Source organism: Medicago sativa, chromosome 8, assembly GCF_051527215.1.
Source record: "Medicago sativa cultivar Bolivia chromosome 8, Bolivia_mono, whole genome shotgun sequence".
Lineage (NCBI taxonomy): Eukaryota > Viridiplantae > Streptophyta > Magnoliopsida > Fabales > Fabaceae > Medicago > Medicago sativa.
The window spans coordinates 5,505,789-5,526,165 of NC_140756.1; the positions used below are offsets into that span (position 1 = coordinate 5,505,789).

The 20,377-nt window shown below is 31.8% G+C and overlaps 3 protein-coding genes across 9 annotated transcripts; 1 reads left to right on the top strand and 2 right to left on the bottom strand.

Annotated features, from left to right (window-relative positions):
- Positions 1-1,858: 1,858 nt before the first annotated feature.
- Positions 1,859-3,800, top strand: LOC146896390 (cyclin-U4-1-like). Its single transcript, XM_085735510.1, has 2 exons — positions 1,859-2,241; positions 3,410-3,800. The coding sequence occupies exons 1-2, from the start codon at positions 1,916-1,918 to the stop codon at positions 3,684-3,686; spliced, it is 603 nt and encodes a 200-aa protein (XP_085591636.1). The 5' UTR covers positions 1,859-1,915; the 3' UTR covers positions 3,687-3,800.
- A 3,082-nt stretch (positions 3,801-6,882) lies between these two features.
- On the bottom strand, positions 6,883-13,324 carry LOC146896391 (uncharacterized). 7 transcript variants are annotated; one of them, XM_085735514.1, is made up of 12 exons: positions 12,913-13,324; positions 11,551-12,110; positions 11,373-11,462; positions 11,012-11,251; positions 10,342-10,563; positions 9,983-10,268; positions 9,564-9,898; positions 9,331-9,440; positions 9,130-9,236; positions 8,969-9,045; positions 8,787-8,883; positions 6,883-7,134 (listed from the first exon to the last, which is right to left on the bottom strand). In XM_085735514.1, exons 1-11 carry the CDS (start codon positions 13,190-13,192, stop codon positions 8,788-8,790), a joined length of 2,403 nt encoding a protein of 800 aa, XP_085591640.1. In that variant the 5' UTR covers positions 13,193-13,324; the 3' UTR covers positions 6,883-7,134; position 8,787. The 7 variants fall into 7 exon arrangements, with proteins under 7 accessions (XP_085591640.1, XP_085591641.1, XP_085591643.1 ...); XM_085735515.1 differs by lacking the exon at positions 6,883-7,134 and adding an exon at positions 8,157-8,608 and having other exon boundaries at positions 11,551-12,107; XM_085735517.1 differs by lacking the exon at positions 6,883-7,134 and adding an exon at positions 8,157-8,627 and having other exon boundaries at positions 11,551-12,107.
- A 1,612-nt stretch (positions 13,325-14,936) lies between these two features.
- On the bottom strand, positions 14,937-19,284 carry LOC146896392 (uncharacterized protein At1g28695-like). The gene is made up of 3 exons (XM_085734777.1): positions 19,055-19,284; positions 17,998-18,399; positions 14,937-15,720 (listed from the first exon to the last, which is right to left on the bottom strand). The coding sequence occupies exons 1-3, from the start codon at positions 19,205-19,207 to the stop codon at positions 15,199-15,201; spliced, it is 1,077 nt and encodes a 358-aa protein (XP_085590903.1). The 5' UTR covers positions 19,208-19,284; the 3' UTR covers positions 14,937-15,198.
- Positions 19,285-20,377: the final 1,093 nt, after the last annotated feature.

Sequence of the window (20,377 nt, forward strand, 5' to 3'; positions counted from 1 at the left end):
ACTTGTACTAGAATCGAAACACATGCAAAGTCCTTCTAAATTGTGGGACCCTTTACCCTATACACTCACAAATTCCTCACATGTAATCACATGAAGAGTGTGAATATCACCATAAGAAAAACCGCAAATTATTTTTCACAAGAAAGGGACACTAATTAATCAAACAATAAACGCACCATGCTTCCCTCTATTTCATTACAAGTTTTGAAATTAAAGAAGAATTCAAAATCATTACCCAATTCAAATTACATAAACTTTTGTTGAAAAAGACCCAAACCACCACTAATATGCCAACTTGTAATTCATAATTTAAATCACTAGGGCCAATTGGATAAAGAAAAGTACCCACGTTTGTTAACCCCCTCTAATAATATGTAAACTTAATGAGAGAGAATGAGAGAGTTTAAGGGGTGTAGAGGTCTACTTATTCTAAAAATTCTTGATATATTATTCAATTTTAAAAATTATCTATTGTTAAATTGGTAGCTGCAATGACGTCAGCATGCAAAGATCTTAGTTTGAACATGAAATTCTTCACTTTTTCGTATTTAAGTTTGTGGGTTTATCTGTTAGACTAATCGGCAAAAAAAAATTAGTTTTAGTTTTAAATATTATATTAGAATGAGGATTGTGTAGTTCAACTATTTTGAATTAAAATATAAGAAGAGAGATGTTCTAGTTTAAACTCAAGTGAAGGAGAAAAATCTAATCCAACAATTAGTTACTAACATTGGTGAATATCTTAGTTTATTTCTTAAGATCAATTTCTAATTTTGTAGTATCTTACATTATCTCCTCCTATGATCTTTCTTAGTTTTTATTTTATCAACTCAGTATCAAATATCTCAAACCATTATCATATTTAGAGTCCTAATTTTTTTCACTTTCCTTATTTTATCTAAACTATTTAAAGACGTAAAATATGATCGATTCAGAAGAAATATATGATTACACAGCTGGATTTTTTTGTTTACACAAATTGCACAGCTGGATATATGAATCTTGACGAAATAATATAAATAAAATAATCAAAATCAAATTTTAGCAAAACCAGTTCATTTATTCATTACTTGTTGAAAATAATTTTGTTCAGGTTTTATTTATTTCTCAATCAAAAAAATTATTCTGGTCAAACTTCAAACTATCGAGTTCTTTACCGAGAATTGAAGGGTTAAACACCAAAAAAAAAAATTAACTCATTTAAATGTAATTTTTTAGTTACTATGATATTAGTATGAAGTTTTTATTGTCGTATAACCGTGATTAATCTTTATCGAATAATTTGTAGGTTACATAAGGTGAATTCTCCTCTTCAACTGAATTTTTATTACCATACGGCGCCTTAGTTTGTACTTTCTGTAACATCGGTCTCTGTTCGTCTTGTGCAGAGATTTGGATTTTAATAAAATTTTGCTGATTAAAAAAAAAAGATACGCAAGAGACACATCGAACCCCCAACCACCAGATGCTTAAGAAACTCAAATTCCTTACCACTTGGATCAGTCCATTGTTGTTGGTATCTAAATTTAATTTTAAGGTCATGATTAAGTACTCTAACCTCAAATGATTTTATCTTAACAAAAAGGGAAATGTTAACTTGTGCCCTCAAGGTACAAGTTAATGATTCAAATATAGAAAAAAAAAAACTTATTGAAATGTGTGCTTTACATTTAATATTTAACTTTTTAATCATTTAAATGCACAAAATTTTAGAGAAAGTTTCTTCTTTTAAGTTTCTTAACATGTGCCCTAAGGGCACAAGTTAACACTATCTAACAAAAAATCTCCTTGATCACTATAATCTACCATTATCTCTCTCTCTCTCTCCACCTATACTTATTTATTTATATTATATATAACACCTATCCCACATCAAAATTTCAAAACTTGTTGAAGCAAAACTTTGTCACTATCCATGGCCGAGTTAGAGAGTCCAATGATGCCAAAGTTGATAACTTTTCTCTCTTCACTTCTTGAAAGGGTTGCTGAATCAAATGATGAAACACAAAACCATCATAAGATCTCTATTTTTCATGGTTTGTCAAGACCAAACATCTCAATTCAAAGCTATCTTGAGAGAATTTTCAAGTATGCAAATTGTAGTTCATCATGCTTCATTGTTGCTTATGTCTACCTTGATCGTTTCACTCAAACTCAACCTTCTTTGCCTATCAACTCCTTCAATGTTCATCGCTTGTTGATCACTAGTGTTATGGTTGCTGCTAAATTCATGGATGATGTGTAAGTTTTTTTAGTCTTTTTTTATTGCATAAATTCTGAAACTTTGGTCATCATCGATGAATTTTTGGTGTTACTCTTTTTTCTTTTTGAGTACACAAATTCATGTGATTCTTTAGAAAAAATTGTCTTAGGAATTCTATGTAGTTTGGTATAATTAATCAAACAAAAACAGAATTATGGTTAGTTGCTCTGTTTTTCCTCTGTTTTTTTTTTTATATACGTGATTGTGATCCAAAAATATTTTGATCTGAATTTGAAGTGTTACACTTCAAGCATTACAGAAGAGTACAAATCTTTTCCTTTCTTCTATTATTTTGATGTGAAGTTTCTTCAACAATGTCTGTAGTAATAATTTTAATGATTGTATAATGTAAAAAAGTTTTACACTCAAATATGCTAAAATTTGGATGACATTTACCATACACTTAAATTTGTTTAGATTTTACATTTAAATTTGTTTAGATTTTACGGTTAACTTTTGGCCAAATGCATCGTATGGTCTCTAAGTTCAACGTTTATATCACATTGATCCTTTAATGTTGTATTCTTTTTAAACCTCCGATTTTCAGAAAAATAGAACCTTGATAATTCAGGGTTTGGCCGAAAATTAGTAAAGTCTGATTATTGATTGTTTAAGAAAATATTCGAAATTGAGAACCATTAATCATTCACTAGAGCTCATTAACAATTTTAGTCCAATCTATGGTATTTTAGACTTTATAGCTATTATACTCTAAAAAGAATCTTGTTAAAAAATACTCCCTCCGGTCTCAAATGTAAGAAAATATTCCTTTTTTAGATTCATTGAATAATTAATGTATCTGCTTTACAATGTAGACCAGATACATTAACTACTCAATGAACCTAAAAAAGGAATATTTTCTTATATTTGAGACCGGAGGGAGTAACTTTAAAAAGAATATAGCCTTTCTTGTGAATAATACTATGTCCAGGCTGGCTTTCCAACAAACATACAATCAATCCACCCATGTGAGTTTGCTAGCTAACTAGTACAAATGTACAACACCACCAATTGTTATTATAAATATAATAAAATAAAATATTATAATAATAAATGTCAAATTTTGTTGTTGCATATTTTCTATGATTTTATTTTTTTGCATGACCTAATGTTCTTTTTCCTTTGTCTATGATTTATAATCCTCAGGTGCTACAATAATGCTTATTATGCAAAAGTTGGAGGAATCACCAAAACGGAGATGAATTTTCTTGAGTTGGATTTCTTGTTTGGTTTAGGTTTCAATTTAAATGTAACACCAGTCACATTTCAAGCTTATTGTGTTCATCTCCAAAGAGAAATGCTACAAATGCAACCTCTAATTTTTGAAGATTCTACACTAAGTTTAGCAAAATCACTAAAGGCTCATTTATGCTTGAATGAAGATGAATCTTCTCATCAAAACCAACAACAACTAGCTGTTTGATTTATGCATTTTCTCAATGCATGTAGTAGATTGGTTTGACTAGTTTTGTAAATGTAGTGAATCTGTTACTCATTGGCAATTTTAAAGTACTTTTCCTTATGGATTCCTTTCTTACTCTTTTTTTTCTCATATTCCTTTGGCTTATTCTCTACTTTTAAGTTTGGTATTATTTTGATTAATTGGATAAATTTTTTAGAAAAATAAATGTTCTAGAAATTGAACACGAGTTTGATTCTTGGAGTCGTTTATTTTGAAAGACAATCAAACCTTGTTGGCGACTTACAAATTAGTCTCGTAGCATACTTATAGGACCTAAATTGTGAGAATATCTTCGGGCGTTTACCGGAATCAAAGACCTTAACTATGGTAGAGCAGAAGAATTTTTTGAAAAAAGGACTTTTTAAAGCTAGTACTATTATTATTATTCTTAGTGTAATAATTATTATGGTCGATACATCAAAATCTCTATAGTTCATGATATGATTTGATATTATTTTTCTTGGTAAAAATATATTTAACTCTATCTTTTAAAAAATTAGTTACACTGTCGGTGTATGTTTATTTTACTCTATTTAGAAAATGTGGAGAAGGCTATAATAAAGACATCCTTTGGATCCAATAAAGCAATCGTATATGATATATAGAAGAAGCATTTTGTCACTTAAAGTAAGATTCTTGAGTACATTATGGATTTTTATGGTTGATACTTCTCGTCCAAGTCTAGATTCTAGCTACATTTGCATTTGTATTGAATAACAAAGAAAGAGACTGATTTAGCTATTTCGTACAAAGTTAATAGTTGTGCCCACATCCAGTTTGGCATTACATATATATAAGAGAAATGAAATAAAGAATGTACTCTTGAACTACTATTTTTATGTGGTCAATGTATTTGCATTTAAGGACATTTTTGTGATAATTGACAGTTGTATTGTGTTGTGTCTGATTATACTTCAGATGTGAACAATGAACATGTGCAATAATGGACTACACGATCGAGTTGTTGGAGTGGAAGAAGTGGTATGAATGTAATACAAGATCATATTATTAGTATGACACTAATATGATTTTAAATTGCAACTACATTTAATATTGTTTGTTTGTAGTATTATGTAACTATGTTGATAGTGGAGTTGAACTCTCACTTCTTTGACTCCCCCCACCTCACCTATCAAATCAATCTTATATTACATTCTTTTTAAATAATTTTTTTTATATATATCAAAGATTAATTATACGTGAATAGAAGACAAACAGACAACAAGCTGTGTCGCTGAGTCTTTTAGATGACAAAATTGATCACAGTAAACACAACATTTATGGACCTAAAAGACATACATTGTTGTGCATGATCCTTTGTACTCTATATAAAAGGTCAGCCGTCTCGGATGCCATGAACTAGGGGTGTTCGCGGTGCGGTTTGGTTCGGTTTTGAGCAAAAAGGTCATCCAAACCGCGAGATAAAAAAGCATGCGGTTTGGTTTGGTTCGGTTGATTTTTAAAAAGTCATCCAAACCAAACCAATGCGGTTTGGATTGGTTCGGTTTGTGCGGTTTATCGCGAGATAAAAAAATATTACATTAACTCTAATATTGCCAACTTGTTACAAAATAAACATAGGACATTTTATTTTGATGTTTATATGACAAAATATTAGGTAAAACTTATATCAAAATAGGTAAAATTAAGAAGAAACATAAGCATGAAACGAATTATTGGGAAGTAAAGAAAACAAATTCATCACTGGAAATGAATTGAAAGAGATGGAAAGGAATTATAATCGAACCTGATGGTGCAATGATGGAAAAATCGAATCAAAAGAGATCATTCTTGAGCTATGTAATTGGGCTAGTACATATTTAAGTAATATTCATTATTTTTGCGGTTTGGTTTGGTTTGGTTCGGTTGTTGAGATGCAAACCGCAAATCAAACCGAACCGCGCGGTTCAGGTCAAAAGTCATCCGAATTCATCCGAACCATGTGCGGTTTTTTGCGGTTTCGGTTTGGATTGGTTTGGTTTGCGGTTTTTCTATTGGGTTGGTTCGGTTTTGAACACCCCTACCATGAAGAAAAATGATAATGATTTTCCATAATGCTACATGCTATTTACTACTTTTTCCTTGATTTTTACCATATTGACCTCTTTGAAACTTAAGACTCAATTAATATCACACGTTAAGCCAAATATATGGCTCTGTTGATTAAATTACAAGAGTTAAGAGAATTAATTCGTTAATGATTAAAATTGTTTTGTTAAGTCCACTATTCACGGTATATGATTAATTTATATATCCCATCACTGAAATAATTAGAACTATTTTGAGGATAAATAATTAAAGTAGATAAAAGCTTTGAAAGAGAAAAAAAAAATCCTCTATAAAAAAAGACAATAAATTATTTAAGAAATTATTTTCATTTAGGAAATGTATTTATTCAATTATACCATTATTTGTTTAATGGATTACTACTGACTAATCACAAACGATGCACAGCTGTTTTAGTACAAATAAATTAATAATTTCTTAATATATATCCAACCTTAAAACTCTGTGCTTGCCACTACATTTATTATATTAGCTTAAATATATATATATTTGTACTCAAATAAGAAGTTTTAAAAACAATCTTCTCATGTGTTTACTAACAATCTTGTCATTGTTATGGTTGAATTCTTGGCTTTCTAAAGGTTCATTTGGTGCATAATCATGGTTTTCATAAGTTGGTTGTCTGCACTATTTACTAGCAATCCGTTAATAATATACAATTGAATTTTACAAATTCAATTATTTTTAATTTATGAACTTTTGGAACAGCAATCCATTCATTATAATAATATCACGAAGTTTGGAATTTTGGTTTTATAATATCGACTGCATCTTGTAATGCTCGAATCAGTCTCAAAATCTAACGTTAGTTTGCATTTCCCAACGCTAATATCTAGAAACGATTTTTTATCATAGAAACGATTTTTTTTATATTTCATTTCCCCATTAGTATACTACGAAGTAGATAAAAAGAAAAATAAGGTTTTATCTTTCCACCAATATACAAATTAATTTCACTGTGCTTGAAAAATAACTATTCGAAACAGTACTACGCTATAATTCTTTGTTAAATTGATTATACATTGGGATAAACCGCGTTTGATAACGTGAAACGAGTAAATTTCAATCACACAAGGAAGTAGAGACTTGATTAAAGGTGCAATCGAACGGGGTTTGAACTCATCAGCAAACACGCAAATGTTTACAATGTCATGCATGAAACAATCATCATAACATCGATTTACAAAAACCAATGATAGCAAATTGAAAGAAAACAGAAATAAACTAGAAGTAAACCATTCATATGCATATATGAACGTTACCTAACAAGAGCTAAACTAGAGTGAACATTTATATCCATATAGGTATGTTAGCTAACAAGAGCTTGATGAGAGCTTAGACCCTGCAGTACAGCAAAGCAAACAGAACAGTGTGGAAACTACAACTTACCAAGTCAGTCCGTAATAACCCACGCCCAGTGAATATATTAATTAAATTATTAAATGCAGGTTTACCACAAGATGCAATAAAATGAATACTTATGCATAGGAAAAATCATGTGAAAATGTCAAAACTCAACATTGCTCAGAAATAGGGTGTTGTTAGATAGAGAAAACATCTCAAATATCCTAACGAGCAATATCTTCTTAAAAGAATCCTCCTCCTTCAAGATGTATACTATATGAATACACTATTTATGGTAGGGTACTTGACACTCAAGACAACCAACGATATGGTTCGGGAGTTGGAAAGGGTACTTGATACTCAAGACAACCAACAATGTGGGTCGGGAGTTGGAAACTACCCTCTTGAATGTAATAATAAAATAGTAATTAGATCCATTTGTGATTTCTTTGTCAATGACCGATTCATGTTGGTTCATTTGCCCCGAGCTTTTCTAAATCAAGCTAGGTAGGGTGGGGGGGGGGGGGGGGGGGGGTAAAACCAGGGTGCATGAAGTACATTCAATCCTTTTCTGCTACTTTATTTTCATATTCACTTGGGTGATGGATTATCCCACTACAATGCAGAAGCTAAAGATTCTGTGGATGTCAGTAAATATATTAATGCTTCTTTAGCATAATCTTGCATACAAATAATTACTATGCGAAATCGGGAAACTATGCAGGTTACTAGATGGTAAAGATATTAATGCTTCTTTAGCATTATCTTGCAGTCCACCTCAGGACAAAAACTCAAAGTAACAAATCATTCCAGCAGCAAATATTATCAGTTCATCATGCTTTTTACTTTCTTAGGATGACACCATGTCACAAATCCTACAACACCAACACATCCCAAAAAAAATCATCTTTTGACTTTATTAATTCCTGAAGTAGTATTCTTATTACTACTAGTTAAACATAGTGCTGATTAGTTCACTTCTGTCCTGACTGCAGCACTGTAAAAACAAATAATCCAAAGTAACTAAACATCTCTTTAAAGACTTAAAATTAGAGAACCAACTTTGATACATTCAGCAGATAAAAAATCCATTAATCCTTAACCAAACAAGTAGCATCTCTAGCCTTGGTCTCTGTCCAAATGAAATGGTATTGGAGCAGTGACAAGTCTTTAACATTATCCACCCACAAATGGTATCATAAATCAAGGTTTGATTACACATCACTGCTAAATATTTCTTTTTCCATCGCTCACTAACTTGAGTCCATACATCACAAATTCAATAACTGATAATACATCCCACCTAGAGAAGACCCGAGATAGCTTGAATTGACATGACCTAATTTTTGCGACAAGTTCCCAAATATAATGCTATAAATAGCATTGTTCTTTTGTCTCCAAATTGTAAGCTTCATAACATCCATAAGCTTCAAAGGCCGTCATCCTATTGCAGCCAATTTATTATGTCGGATCTGTTCATAGACAAATTCACTGGTGACCACAATGTGCAACCTTCGCCATCCCTTGCGAAAAGATAAGAGATGCCATTTCGAGTATAGCAAAATCTCCAGAAAAATACATCCACTTATACTGAATGCATCCTAATGTAATACACAAAGCACAATGTCAAAGAGTTATCAGCTTACTTACCTCAATAATAAGATCCCGAACCACCGCTGCCCATGTAACTGCTACCGCCACCCGTGCCCCTACCAGAATACATTGATGAATATGAGCTGCCACCAACCTACATCACAGGAACAATAGATAAGAATATAACAAAAATACAGTCCGACTCCTCGAGATTGGTTGAGAAAGGACAGGAAGATTACATCATTTCCACGAGAAACGTAATCACCGCCATAACTTGATGAGTACATGCCTCCAACATCATTACCGCCATAAGAGCCTGATCGGAAAAACATAATAAAAGTAAGTAAGGAAAGCTCTGATGCTGAAAATAACAGATCAGACTATATGCAACTTAGTTCACCTCCACCATAACTCATGCCCTGCCGACTGCTATACACCCCATGTGAATCTTGACCAGAAATAGAACTTCGGCTGCCACTACCATATCCAAGACTAGATCTTCCGACTCTACAAATCAAAATGTAAGAATGAATTACAGGACAAAAAATAGGATTAGGGTAGTAGAAGAATTGCAAAATCGTCAATTTTAGATTAAACTAACCTATCACCATAAGCATCACCGTACTGTGAAGCACTGCCACCATAGTCATACTCCAATCGAGCTCTTGATTGGCGAGCACCAGTATCGGCGTATCTTGGGGGAACATCATCCTGGTTGGGCATAAAAAACAAAGATTTTCATTTACTAAATTAAGTTAATTAATGTATAACAAAAAATGAGATCGTAAACAATGCAGGATACAGTTAAAAGAAAATTGCAGAAATAATACTAACCACGGCAGCGTACGAACGTTTTGAGCCAGATAGAGAATCATAATCACGAGGGCGTCCTTCACGATAACTTGGATGGGAAGGGGGTGGAGGAGGAGGTGGCCTCTCATACCTTTGGCTGTAACCATCATCCACGTAACCTCTCCTAGGTGCAGCACGAGCAGTACTTCTAGGGAGATCAGAGTAGTCAGATCCACGAGGTGGATAATCCCTATAAGTTGGGCGTCTTTCAGAGGTCATCCTTGATCCATAATCTGCAGCAACTCTACTTCTTGGAGGTGGTAGATCATCACGCCGACCATAATCTCTCTTCACACTGCTTTTTGAATATGCAGCATCTAGAAGACAATATGGTTGAATATATTAATCCTAAGAAATAATAAATGAAAGTCTGACTGAAAATTAAATTGTACACTACATACCAGCTGGTCTTCTATCATAAGATCTAGCTGGAGGAGGTAGTGGCCTACTTCTAACTGGTATAGACATGACAGGGCGTCTATCTCTAGCACTGATAGACCTGATTGGCGGAGCACGACTTCCAATTCCTCTTACCCCACGCGACGAGAAACTACGGGGTGCAGGTCGGCTGCTCCAAGAAGGCCTTGACATTATTGCAGATCCGCGACTCGGGCGATAGTCCCCACGACCAACATGTTTTCCACGGCCTCTCTGAAGTGGCCTTGATAACCTAGCCCTCACTTTGGCCTGAAAGAAGATGAAAGCATTATAAACTGCCATGTTTCACTGCGCAGATATTGCTTTAAAATGACATACAAACCTTTTTGTCACCTTCACCCAATTCTGTACCAGTAATGCTGTCAGCACATCTTATAGCAGCATCGTGTGAGCCAAAGGTAACAAATCCATAGTCCTTTCTACGAGCAGCTGGCATGTTCCTTGCAAGCTCAATCTTTTCAACCTCGCCATATTTCTTCAGAAGATTCCGGACATAATCTTCATCCCATGAAGGAGGAAGTGCATCAATAAATACAGTTTTAACCTGAAATTTGAAAAATTTGATCAGTAAAATGAGGAATAAATACATCTACACCTGGAACCAACCACTAGAAGGATAGTTTCTCATCCTAAAATATACCGGTGTGTCATGCTGAACACCCTTAAAAGTAAATTCATAATAATATGTTGAATTCAGCATTTAACAATCAACCACAAAAGTAACAATTTTTTTTATAAATAGCAAATTGATGTTACAGCCACATCACGAATGTAAAAACTGGAAAATTGTGGGAAAATAGAGCCCGCATGATTACAATTTCAAACTATATATCAAGCAAATGAATAAGATTAATTTAATTAAATATAGACAACCAACAAAATTAACCAACCACTGATGGTATTGGAACTCATGATAAGAAAACCATTCTACACATGTTCCGCTTAAAAAACCTTCAAAAAAAAACCCAAGGAATTTCTATTTAGAAAAATACCTGTGACATAATTTCATCACCCGGGTCAATAAAAGAATCTGCAAATGAAACCTTTGCAGGCTTATCAACTCCAAACGTAACATCCCTCTTCTGCAGTCTCTTAAAGGCATCCATTGCATCTGAGCGGGAGGAAAATTCCAAGAATGCAAATCCACGGTTTGTTCCTTTATCATTAGAATCTTCTACCAAAGTTATATCCTCAACATTTGTAACTCCATAATGCTTCAACTTCTCCTTTAACTGGCACCAGAAGTTCCATTAACAGTCATAAATTCAGCAGAGTTCAGGATAAAATAGCTACGAACACAACCCAACAATTCAATGAAGGTGCAAAAAACAGGACCAAAACAACTAGACTTACAGCTTCCTTTGTCCATGTTTTGCATATGTTTCCCAAATAGAGGGTATCACTGTCCTGACTCGGAGTAACACCACATTGTTTTCCATTAATCTGAAATTGCAGCGATGAAAACAAGTGATTGAATGCAATAAAAGTTTTAACTTTAAGCCTACTCTATTATTGAGAAGTCAAAGATTACCACTGGGTTTTTAAGCTCTGCTACAGCTCGTTTTGCTTGTTCCACATTTTCAAACCGCAAGAATGCAAATCCCTTGTTCTTTTTTGTCTGAGGATTCATCATCAGCCTGACCTCAGTCACAACCCCAACTTCACCGAAAACCTTCCTCAGATCATCTTCAGTAGCATCCTTGTCTAGGCCCCCAACAAATACTTCAAATTCTTTCCGCTTTCGCCTCTCCTTCACAACTTCACGATGTTCCTCTTCATCCACATCAGCCATCTCCGCACGCTCACGGTCATGCTCCTCATCAGCATGCTCGTCATCCTCTTCTCCCTCAATTTCATCATGACCATCTTCGACTTCTTCCTCGCCTGAATCACCTTCTTCACCAACATTTTCTTCGGGTTCTTCCTCAACTTCATCTCCCACCTCATGTCCCTCTTCCTGTTCAATTTCCTTCTCATCATAGTCAACCCCACCATACTCCTCAGGTTCATACTCAGGATCATTATCCTCCAAATCTAGACGCTCGTCTCTCTCATATTCATCTATAGACTCCTTAACCTCCTCTTCATCTTCTGTCAAAAAATAGTACAGGTTTCAATTGGTCCCAGTCAAAACAGACTTAACTTTCAAACATCTTATCAATATTTGTTAAATTAGTATTTTCCATATTCAATCATTGCACAATGAATCCACAACAATGTTATCAATGGCGGAAAGCCTAAAATCCTTCTTTTGCTATGTCCGCCAAAAAAACACCATGGCGGTTGTCAAAGAAACTGCCACCGAAATCTGCCACAACCAATATTTGACAACATCGATCCACATGATTCCCATTTAAAACCACTTCATGATTGATATCACCAAACATAACACAAACACATAACTGAACCGAAAAATAATTCATACAAAAATAAATTGAAAAATAAACAGCTATATATTCTTCACAGCTTATGCAACCTATTCAATTGCAACAACCATAATAAAAGAAGCGATAACAGCTTACAAAAAGGATTTCTAGCTATAACTTTCCTTCATCTAATGATGAATTATAATAGATCTATCAAAAAACTATGCTTTCAAAAACAATATAACAAAACCTTTTCCTACAACAAAACAATATAAACTATCATATAACAATAACTACGCCTTAAAAATTACAATTACCATATTCAAACCCTTAAAATTTCAAAAACCCCAATAATCCATAAACAATTTAAACAACCCCAAATATAAAAAAAATCAATAATTCAATTAAAAAAAACCTCACTTTTCGCTATAATTTCAATAATTCAATTATAAAGACCTCACTTTTCGCCATAATTTAAAAAGTTAACTTTTCGATGTAACTTCAATAATTAAAATAAAAAATCTTACTTTTGGCTAGATTAGCATCTTCTACAGCCTCAGGAGCAATTTGATTCATGTCAATAGCTTTATCTTCAACAACAGGATTATCTTCTTCCACCACAGGTTTTTCCTCAACAACGAGATTCTCTTCTACCTTGATCTCTTCTTCAATCACCGTCTTCTCTTCAACAGGTTCAGATTGCTGTTGTTGTTGATTCTGTGCAGATTTCGCAGTTCCTCTCGATAATCTGCCACCCCTCTTTGAACCACTACCCGCTGAACCTCTCTTTGGCGTCTTCGGAGGCATTGTTATTGGAATGAATCGAAACCCTAAATTTCTTTGTGGATCGCAAAATTCGATTGAAATCGATTTTGAAAGTGAAACCCTAAATTTTTGAGAGAGAATTGGGAATCGAATAACGTAGAATAAGGAAAACGCAAAACCCTTGAATGATAAAAACAGAATTAAATAATATTATTTACTAGGCACGGGATTCGTCCGTGACTATATATAGGTTTCTAAATTTTCCTAAAAGAAATTTATTATATAAATTTCTAAAATATTTATATATTCCTTCAAAAAAAAATATTTATATATGAATTTAATTAATATACACTAATGTACAAATATTTTATATTGACCTAATTGTATATTGTCACGTCAATTAATAGATATGACACATAAATTATCATATTTATTCATTGCTAAAGTAACGCACTATTAAATTTACGTGTAAAATAATTTTACAAAGTTTTTTAGAAAAAATTACAATGTGAATGCATAGAAATTAAACTCTTTATTTCTTAAAAAAAAAAAAAACTTAATTTCAAGATAGTCTTAAGCTAAAAAACTTTAAAATATACCAAACAATTTAGACTTGATTTTTAAAGTTCATTCTTTCTACATTGATTCAAAAGTAATTTTTAAGCCTAAAAAATAACATATCAAACGCAACCTTAGTCTATTATTAAACGACAGACTTGGAACCCTAAAGTCTTAGGTTTGGAAGGAATCAAGATAAAGAAGAAAGGGTATGAATTTTATGAAGATCTAGGGATTTAAAAAGAACCTAAATGTGTGTTTCTTTTATTGTCATCGCTTGCTTGCCATCCAAAATGATTTAAGCTTAGTTTTTTTGTACACTTAACATACAAATTTAACATCATAGACCAAAGTAGTTAATCGATTTTGAAGTCAGTTTTTTTTCTTCTGAATCAATGACTATTGAGACAGTGAGATGCACATCCAATAACCAAAATGTTTGTATTCCCATATCTAATTATATATGTATAAAAAATGTTAGTACACAATTAAGATGATAAATTCATTCCTTCCTTTCAAATAAATTTGTAATCTATACTCCCTTCATTTTAAAATGAGTGTTACTTTAGTAAAAAAAAATTGTTTCAAATGAATGCCGCTTTCATTTTACAATGCAATATTGACTTTCTCTTTCTAATTATACCTTCACTTAATATTGTATACACTACTCTCAAATCATTTACTTTTACTTTAGTGGAAAATAAATAAATATTTAATAATGATAATTTAGTAAAATGATAATTTTCTTTCTTACGATAAATCATAAAAAATTTCATTTTGTATTTCAATTTTGAATGTACACATGTTTCCCTCTACATTTTGTATTAATATGAGTTATAAACGGGTGTCTCCGTAAGTGTAGCTCGATTGATAAAAACAATGTAATATACAAGGATCGAATTTCGAATAATGAATTTCACACTTATTTACATTAAGTAGTAAATTTTGATCTCCTTCAAAGAACATTTTGAATCCTTTAAAAAAAAAAGTAGTAAATTTTGATCACTAAACTGCTTAAAAATAAAATAAAAGAGTACACGAGATAGTTAAACCTACGAGAAAGTCTTAGATATGCACAACCCAAATTAAAACGATTTGGGCACGCTCACACAACATAGAAAAATTTAAACAAAAATAAAATTAAATAGTATTAATTGATGTGATTGATTTATTTTTATTTTTATTTTTTCATTTTAGGTGAGTATGCTTAAATATTTTTGATTTGGGGTTGTGACTATATTAGACCTTCTCTCTCATTGTATATATGCTAATTACACCATTGTTCAATACTTTTATTTTAATTGGATCAACGCACCAATCCTAAAAACAACTCCTCACTTAATGTATTAACCTCTTCGTATTGAAGTTTCACCAGCTAACATGTCATCTTCTCTCTAATCAAATTATTTTAGATTGAGTACACAAAATGGAAATACATAAGTAAATATCATAACTCAACTAATTAACGACTATATATATGTGTGTGAATATCAACCCAGTGACGTTCTATTAGGCCTTCCCCAAGAAACCCAACACCACTCATGACTTGTCCAATTGATATTCACAGTAGAATTAGCATCTAACCTCCTAAATTGCTTCCAATCATTAAGGGTTGCCTTCAAATCGGCCACCTTTGCAGTGATACTTCGACAACAATTGGCATGAACAGTGGTTACTGCCCTAAAATCTTTACTATCTTGGCAAAAACCACTAAAATAAAGGGTATCCAAGAATCTAACCTTGAGCCCTAAATGTCCAAATATACCAGCTTCAATGAGGTCAATAAGCACATCTTGCTCCTTTTTTCCGGTGGAATTGTCTTTTTTTCCATACCATGTTTCAAACAAGGATATGGTTTTTTTATTTGACCTCACAAAGAAAAATCCAGTATTGATCAGATGTTTTTCTGACCAAGGATCACCAAGGTACTCGTCTGTGCTTATTTGGAGGTCTTCTGTATCATTCTTGCTCAACCTTTCAAAAGGATTTCTTAACCACATCACATCAGTGTCCTATAGTGGGAATAAATTAGTAATATTAGAAAATGGAATGGCACAATTAAAAATATATAAAGTGAAAAAAATGCAATTACAACTTGTATGTATTTTAGGCAAAAACACTATTGTGGTCTTCTTCTTCTTCTTCTTCTTCTTTTTTTTTTTTTTTATTTTTTTAAATAAATTTTTCATTTATTTTTCCCCCTTGCTTCGATCCTTTAACTTTTAAAACATTTACAATAGTCCTTAAAAAAAAAACATTCACAATATTTTCCCTTTTTCCATTTTCCTTTAAAAAAGATAATATATTAATTCAAAATACCATATATTTTTTAATTCAATTTTATTAAAAAAAATGACAAAATTATTGTTCCTCAAACCTAGAATTTGGGTTTCTTTGAACAAAAATCTTTGTCATTGATTAAGGTTCATGAAGAAACTTAGAAATCTCAAAATTGTTACTTATACGAATATCATGATCTAATTGGATCAACAAAATGTCAAGGGGTATATTTCAGGGTATGAGTTCTTGTTAATCTTGTGGATTTGAATCCGCACTTACACTAATTTCCAAGTGCCTACCGTAGTTTGTTTACGTAAACATAATGTGATACGTCATGTTACTAGTAATGTTAACAACACATATTTTAACACACTTTTCAATACACGTTTTTTATTGGTTAAAATCCACACGCGTCTCACCAAATTTATATAAGATATTATTTAGTGGGATCCATCTAAATGTTTATCAAGATGATTTAATTTCTTTCAGGAAATTTGGCATTTTCCTTCAAAAATATACACAAATTTTAAAAATTCACGCTAAAAACTATCTTTTCACTATTTCTTTCTTCTATAGAAATCTTTCACTATACATCACACTCACACGATCCTATATAGCTCCATCACTCATACACATACACGTACCCAAGACAATTTGCACATATACAAATGAAAAAGTCAACTAATTAAATGAAGAGAATGAATTAAGGGTCCTCCAATTAAAGATGAACAATGTGTTTCATGTTTCACGACACATTGACGAACCATTTTATAAGTTTCTACGATGTGCACATATCCGTGATGTATTGCACGTTTTCTATTTTACGTTACATGCATGCATGTGTTTCCAAATAAAAAATGCGACTAGCTAGACTAGATCTTTTCACAGTTCCCCCAATTTGCACACAACCTACGAGTGAAGTTTGACAAGTTCACAATTTTTAACTAATTTTTCTTTTAGAAGTTTGCCATTTTCTTGAAGCAACTCAAAAGTTTCACTTTCTAAACTCACATTTTGAGGAATTCAAAACTTGTACGTAGTCTTTAGTCATTTTTTTTTTTTTGTAGTCTTTAGTCTTTACCAATGAGAACCAAATTTGCTAATGAAAAATATGCGAGCGACTATTATTTGAAGATAAATTTTAAAGAGACTAAAACTAAAAATGATATTATTTAAAGGGATCAAAATATATATAATCCTAAGAAAATGAATTTTTGACTCATGTAAATAATGTTTTAGAAAATAGAATTTAAAAATTAAAATCATAAATATATACTATATAAACTTTTTTTTTTTACAAATATACTATATATACATTAATATGTAGAGTTTGGTTTTTTTTTTTGAAAGAATGTAGAGTTTGGTTTAACAGTTACTTTATAGCCAATATCTTTTAGCTTGTAAACTCATAACTAAAAAAGTACTTTTTTTTTTTTTTTGTGGTGGTCGGGGTTTGAACCCCGCACCTTGCATATATTATGCATTGTCCAAACCAACTGAGCTAAGCTCATGATGATAAAAATGTACTTGTTTGATAAGTAACCATTATTTCTCATGGACTCAACTTATTTTTATTAGTTTATAACATTTTTTTTATAAGTAGTTACTTCAAGTAGCTTATTGCTTCAATTCAAATTTATAACTTCGCATTTTTTTTCTCTCTCAATCTACCCATGTTATCTTAACTGAAAAAAATTAAATATTAATTAGACATATTTTTATGTCATTTTATATTTATAACTTAACACTAATCAACAATTAATTTTATTGAACACTACAAATTACACCAGCTAACTTATATGTTATTAGTTTTTTTTTTTGAAGGAACTTATATGTTATTAGTTATTTGTTCATCTACTATTTGTTTTTGTTTTTACCAAATAGTCTTGGATTATAATTTTAATAAGTGTGATGGTTTCCGTAATTTTTTTTTTTTTTTGCATGTACTTCAACATGAAAAAGAGACACTAACATAAAACAAGGAGGAAGCAAAAATAAAGAAAACGTACCGTGAAAACTAAGTTATATCCACGTTTTAGAACTTCCAAGAGGAAAGAAGTTCTTCTCCACATCATCTTGATGAATTCTTGAGACATGTATATTTTCTCACCTCCAAAATCAACACCATCTGTTTCCAATCTATAGCAATTTAACCTCAAAAATTGGCATCGATCGTAAGCCGTTTGATCAACGGCTACGATGAGAAGGTTATCAATCAAAGATCTTGTTCCTTCTCCAAGCCAAAAGCTGCTTAAAAATAGATCAAACATGGTGATGGCATCACCCTTTACATCTTGTTCTACGTAAGCTTTATTTACTATAGCAATTATCACCGTTTTTTTATTTCCCATTGAAGCTTTGGCCAAAGCTTTGTCAAGTCCATCACTATATGCTTCATTAATATTGGAGCTCTGCATTAATAATAAAGAAAAACAAATTTTTGACAATTTCAAGCAAGTTGTTAGAATTCGACTATAACTCAATCTTACAAAAGCTTTGAAAGACGAAGATTGTCTCCACTTATAAATTAAACACATTTTTAAGTCTTCTCTTATCTTGTCATGGACCTAACTAACCATACAAAACCAACTTGTAAAATGAGAATTGTCTCACATATAAACAAAATTTCTAAGTCCCGTCTCATCAAATACGAGTTTCTTATGCCTCATGAAAAAACAAATTAAACTTCAAAATATATTCAAGTAATAATATTTAAAACGGGGCCATATTTATTGATTTTTTATAGATAAATGTTAGTTGTTTGTATATTTGTTAGACAGTAGGGAAAAATGTTAGCATCACGGGTTGTACCAAAGACCTCCTTTTTAAACTCTTTCAACGTCCCGACCATTTAACCATTGAGCTACAACTTTAGAAGCCCAAATTTATGGAATACATTTATATGCAAGAATATAATATTATTGTATTCTTTATGTTAACAAAAACAATATATTGACATATAGCTAGAGTTATTGTGATCATATATGGGAATATGTACATGGTTTTGAAGGGGGGTAGCTAGTTAAGGGGAAAAACCTTAAATATTAATTGGCGATTTGAACGTACCATGTTTAATTGCTGCTGGCAGAGGGGTCCATTGTGAGATAGAAGTAGTTGGGTAGAGAAAGATGAGAATGACCAATGGTAAAGGAAAATAAAACCAATAAAGAGTAATGCTACCATCGCAAAACTCCCAGGTGTTTGCCTAAGACTATCCATCTTTAATTCTTTCTTTACCTCTATGTTAAGATATTGAACAAATTAAATCAAAGATTAATTGAGAGCTATGTATATATAGTACTATAGTAGTGCACCCTTTCTTAAAGGGTCAAAGGTTTGGCCGTGTAGAGTTAGCAAAGAAAAGAAAGATATTTTTCTTTCGGCGTTGTCCAAGACGTAATGGAGAAAACAAATAATTTTTTTTTTTGGTTACCGAGAAAATAAATAAATTATCATATCGTTTAATGCATTGGTTTAAAAATAAATAGTATTTTGGAGTTGATAATAAGTGTCATGCCACCTCAAAAAAAAGTGTTAGGCATTAGGGTCGATATTAATTAGTCCCTGTAGCTCTAATTAGAAGAAGATAAATTTAAAAACATTAAAACCAATAAAAGAATTACCTCAATAAAAGTTACGAGACAATTTTGATGAGTTAGTTTGTCATCATAAAAAAAAATTTTGCAAGATATTATGAGCTAGTTTGATGACCAAAATAAGAAAGATATAATAGAGTAAGTTATCAATTATTACATCATATCGTAATTCAATATCGGTTGAGACAATACAATACGAATGATATTTTTTTTTTTTTTTGAAGACAATACAAATGATATTTATCATGATTTTTACGATAACTCTCTAATTAAAATTAAATTAAACCATTATTTTGAAATTGTAAGTGTCTTGCGGTGTAAGATCCCAACTATCTAATTGTTTTACATAATTTGTTTTTTTATTTTATTTTAAGGATTTTACATAATTTGTTAAACACGAGTCAGTCCTCGTGAGCACCCTTTCTTAACGGGTCAAAGGTTTGGCCGTGTAGAGTTAGCTAGCAAGGAAAATAAAATTATTTTTCTTTTGGCGTTGCTGACTTGATAATTGTCCAAGACGCAATGGAGAAAATAAATAAATTAACTAAACTGATCTAAGACTTGATAATTGTCCAAGACGCAATGGAGAAAATAAATAAATTAACTAAACTGATCTATATCATATTGTTTAATGCCTTGGTTTAAAAATATAGTATTTTGAAGTTATAGTATTTTGAAGTTGATAATAAGTATCATGGTACCTAAAAAAAAGTGTTAGGCCTTAGGGTCGATATTAATTAAGTCCCTCTAGCTCATATTATATGAAGATAAATTTAGAAACATTAAAACCATT

Bases quoted from the DNA above. Each gene is read 5' to 3' on its own strand.
- LOC146896390 (XM_085735510.1), top strand. From the start codon at position 1,916: ATGGCCGAGTTAGAGAGTCCAATGATGCCAAAGTTGATAACTTTTCTC. The intron at 2,242-3,409 runs GTAAGTTTTTTT...TATAATCCTCAG, and splicing joins GCTAAATTCATGGATGATGT to GTGCTACAATAATGCTTATT.
- LOC146896391 (XM_085735514.1), bottom strand. From the start codon at position 13,192: ATGCCTCCGAAGACGCCAAAGAGAGGTTCAGCGGGTAGTGGTTCAAAG. The intron at 12,111-12,912 runs GTAAGATTTTTT...ATTTTTTGACAG, and splicing joins AGATGCTAATCTAGCCAAAA to AAGATGAAGAGGAGGTTAAG. The intron at 8,884-8,968 runs GTAATCTTCCTG...CCTGTGATGTAG, and splicing joins ACGTTTCTCGTGGAAATGAT to GTTGGTGGCAGCTCATATTC.
- LOC146896392 (XM_085734777.1), bottom strand. From the start codon at position 19,207: ATGGATAGTCTTAGGCAAACACCTGGGAGTTTTGCGATGGTAGCATTA. The intron at 18,400-19,054 runs GTACGTTCAAAT...TTATTAATGCAG, and splicing joins GCCAGCAGCAATTAAACATG to AGCTCCAATATTAATGAAGC. The intron at 15,721-17,997 runs GTACGTTTTCTT...TTCCCACTATAG, and splicing joins GATATAACTTAGTTTTCACG to GACACTGATGTGATGTGGTT.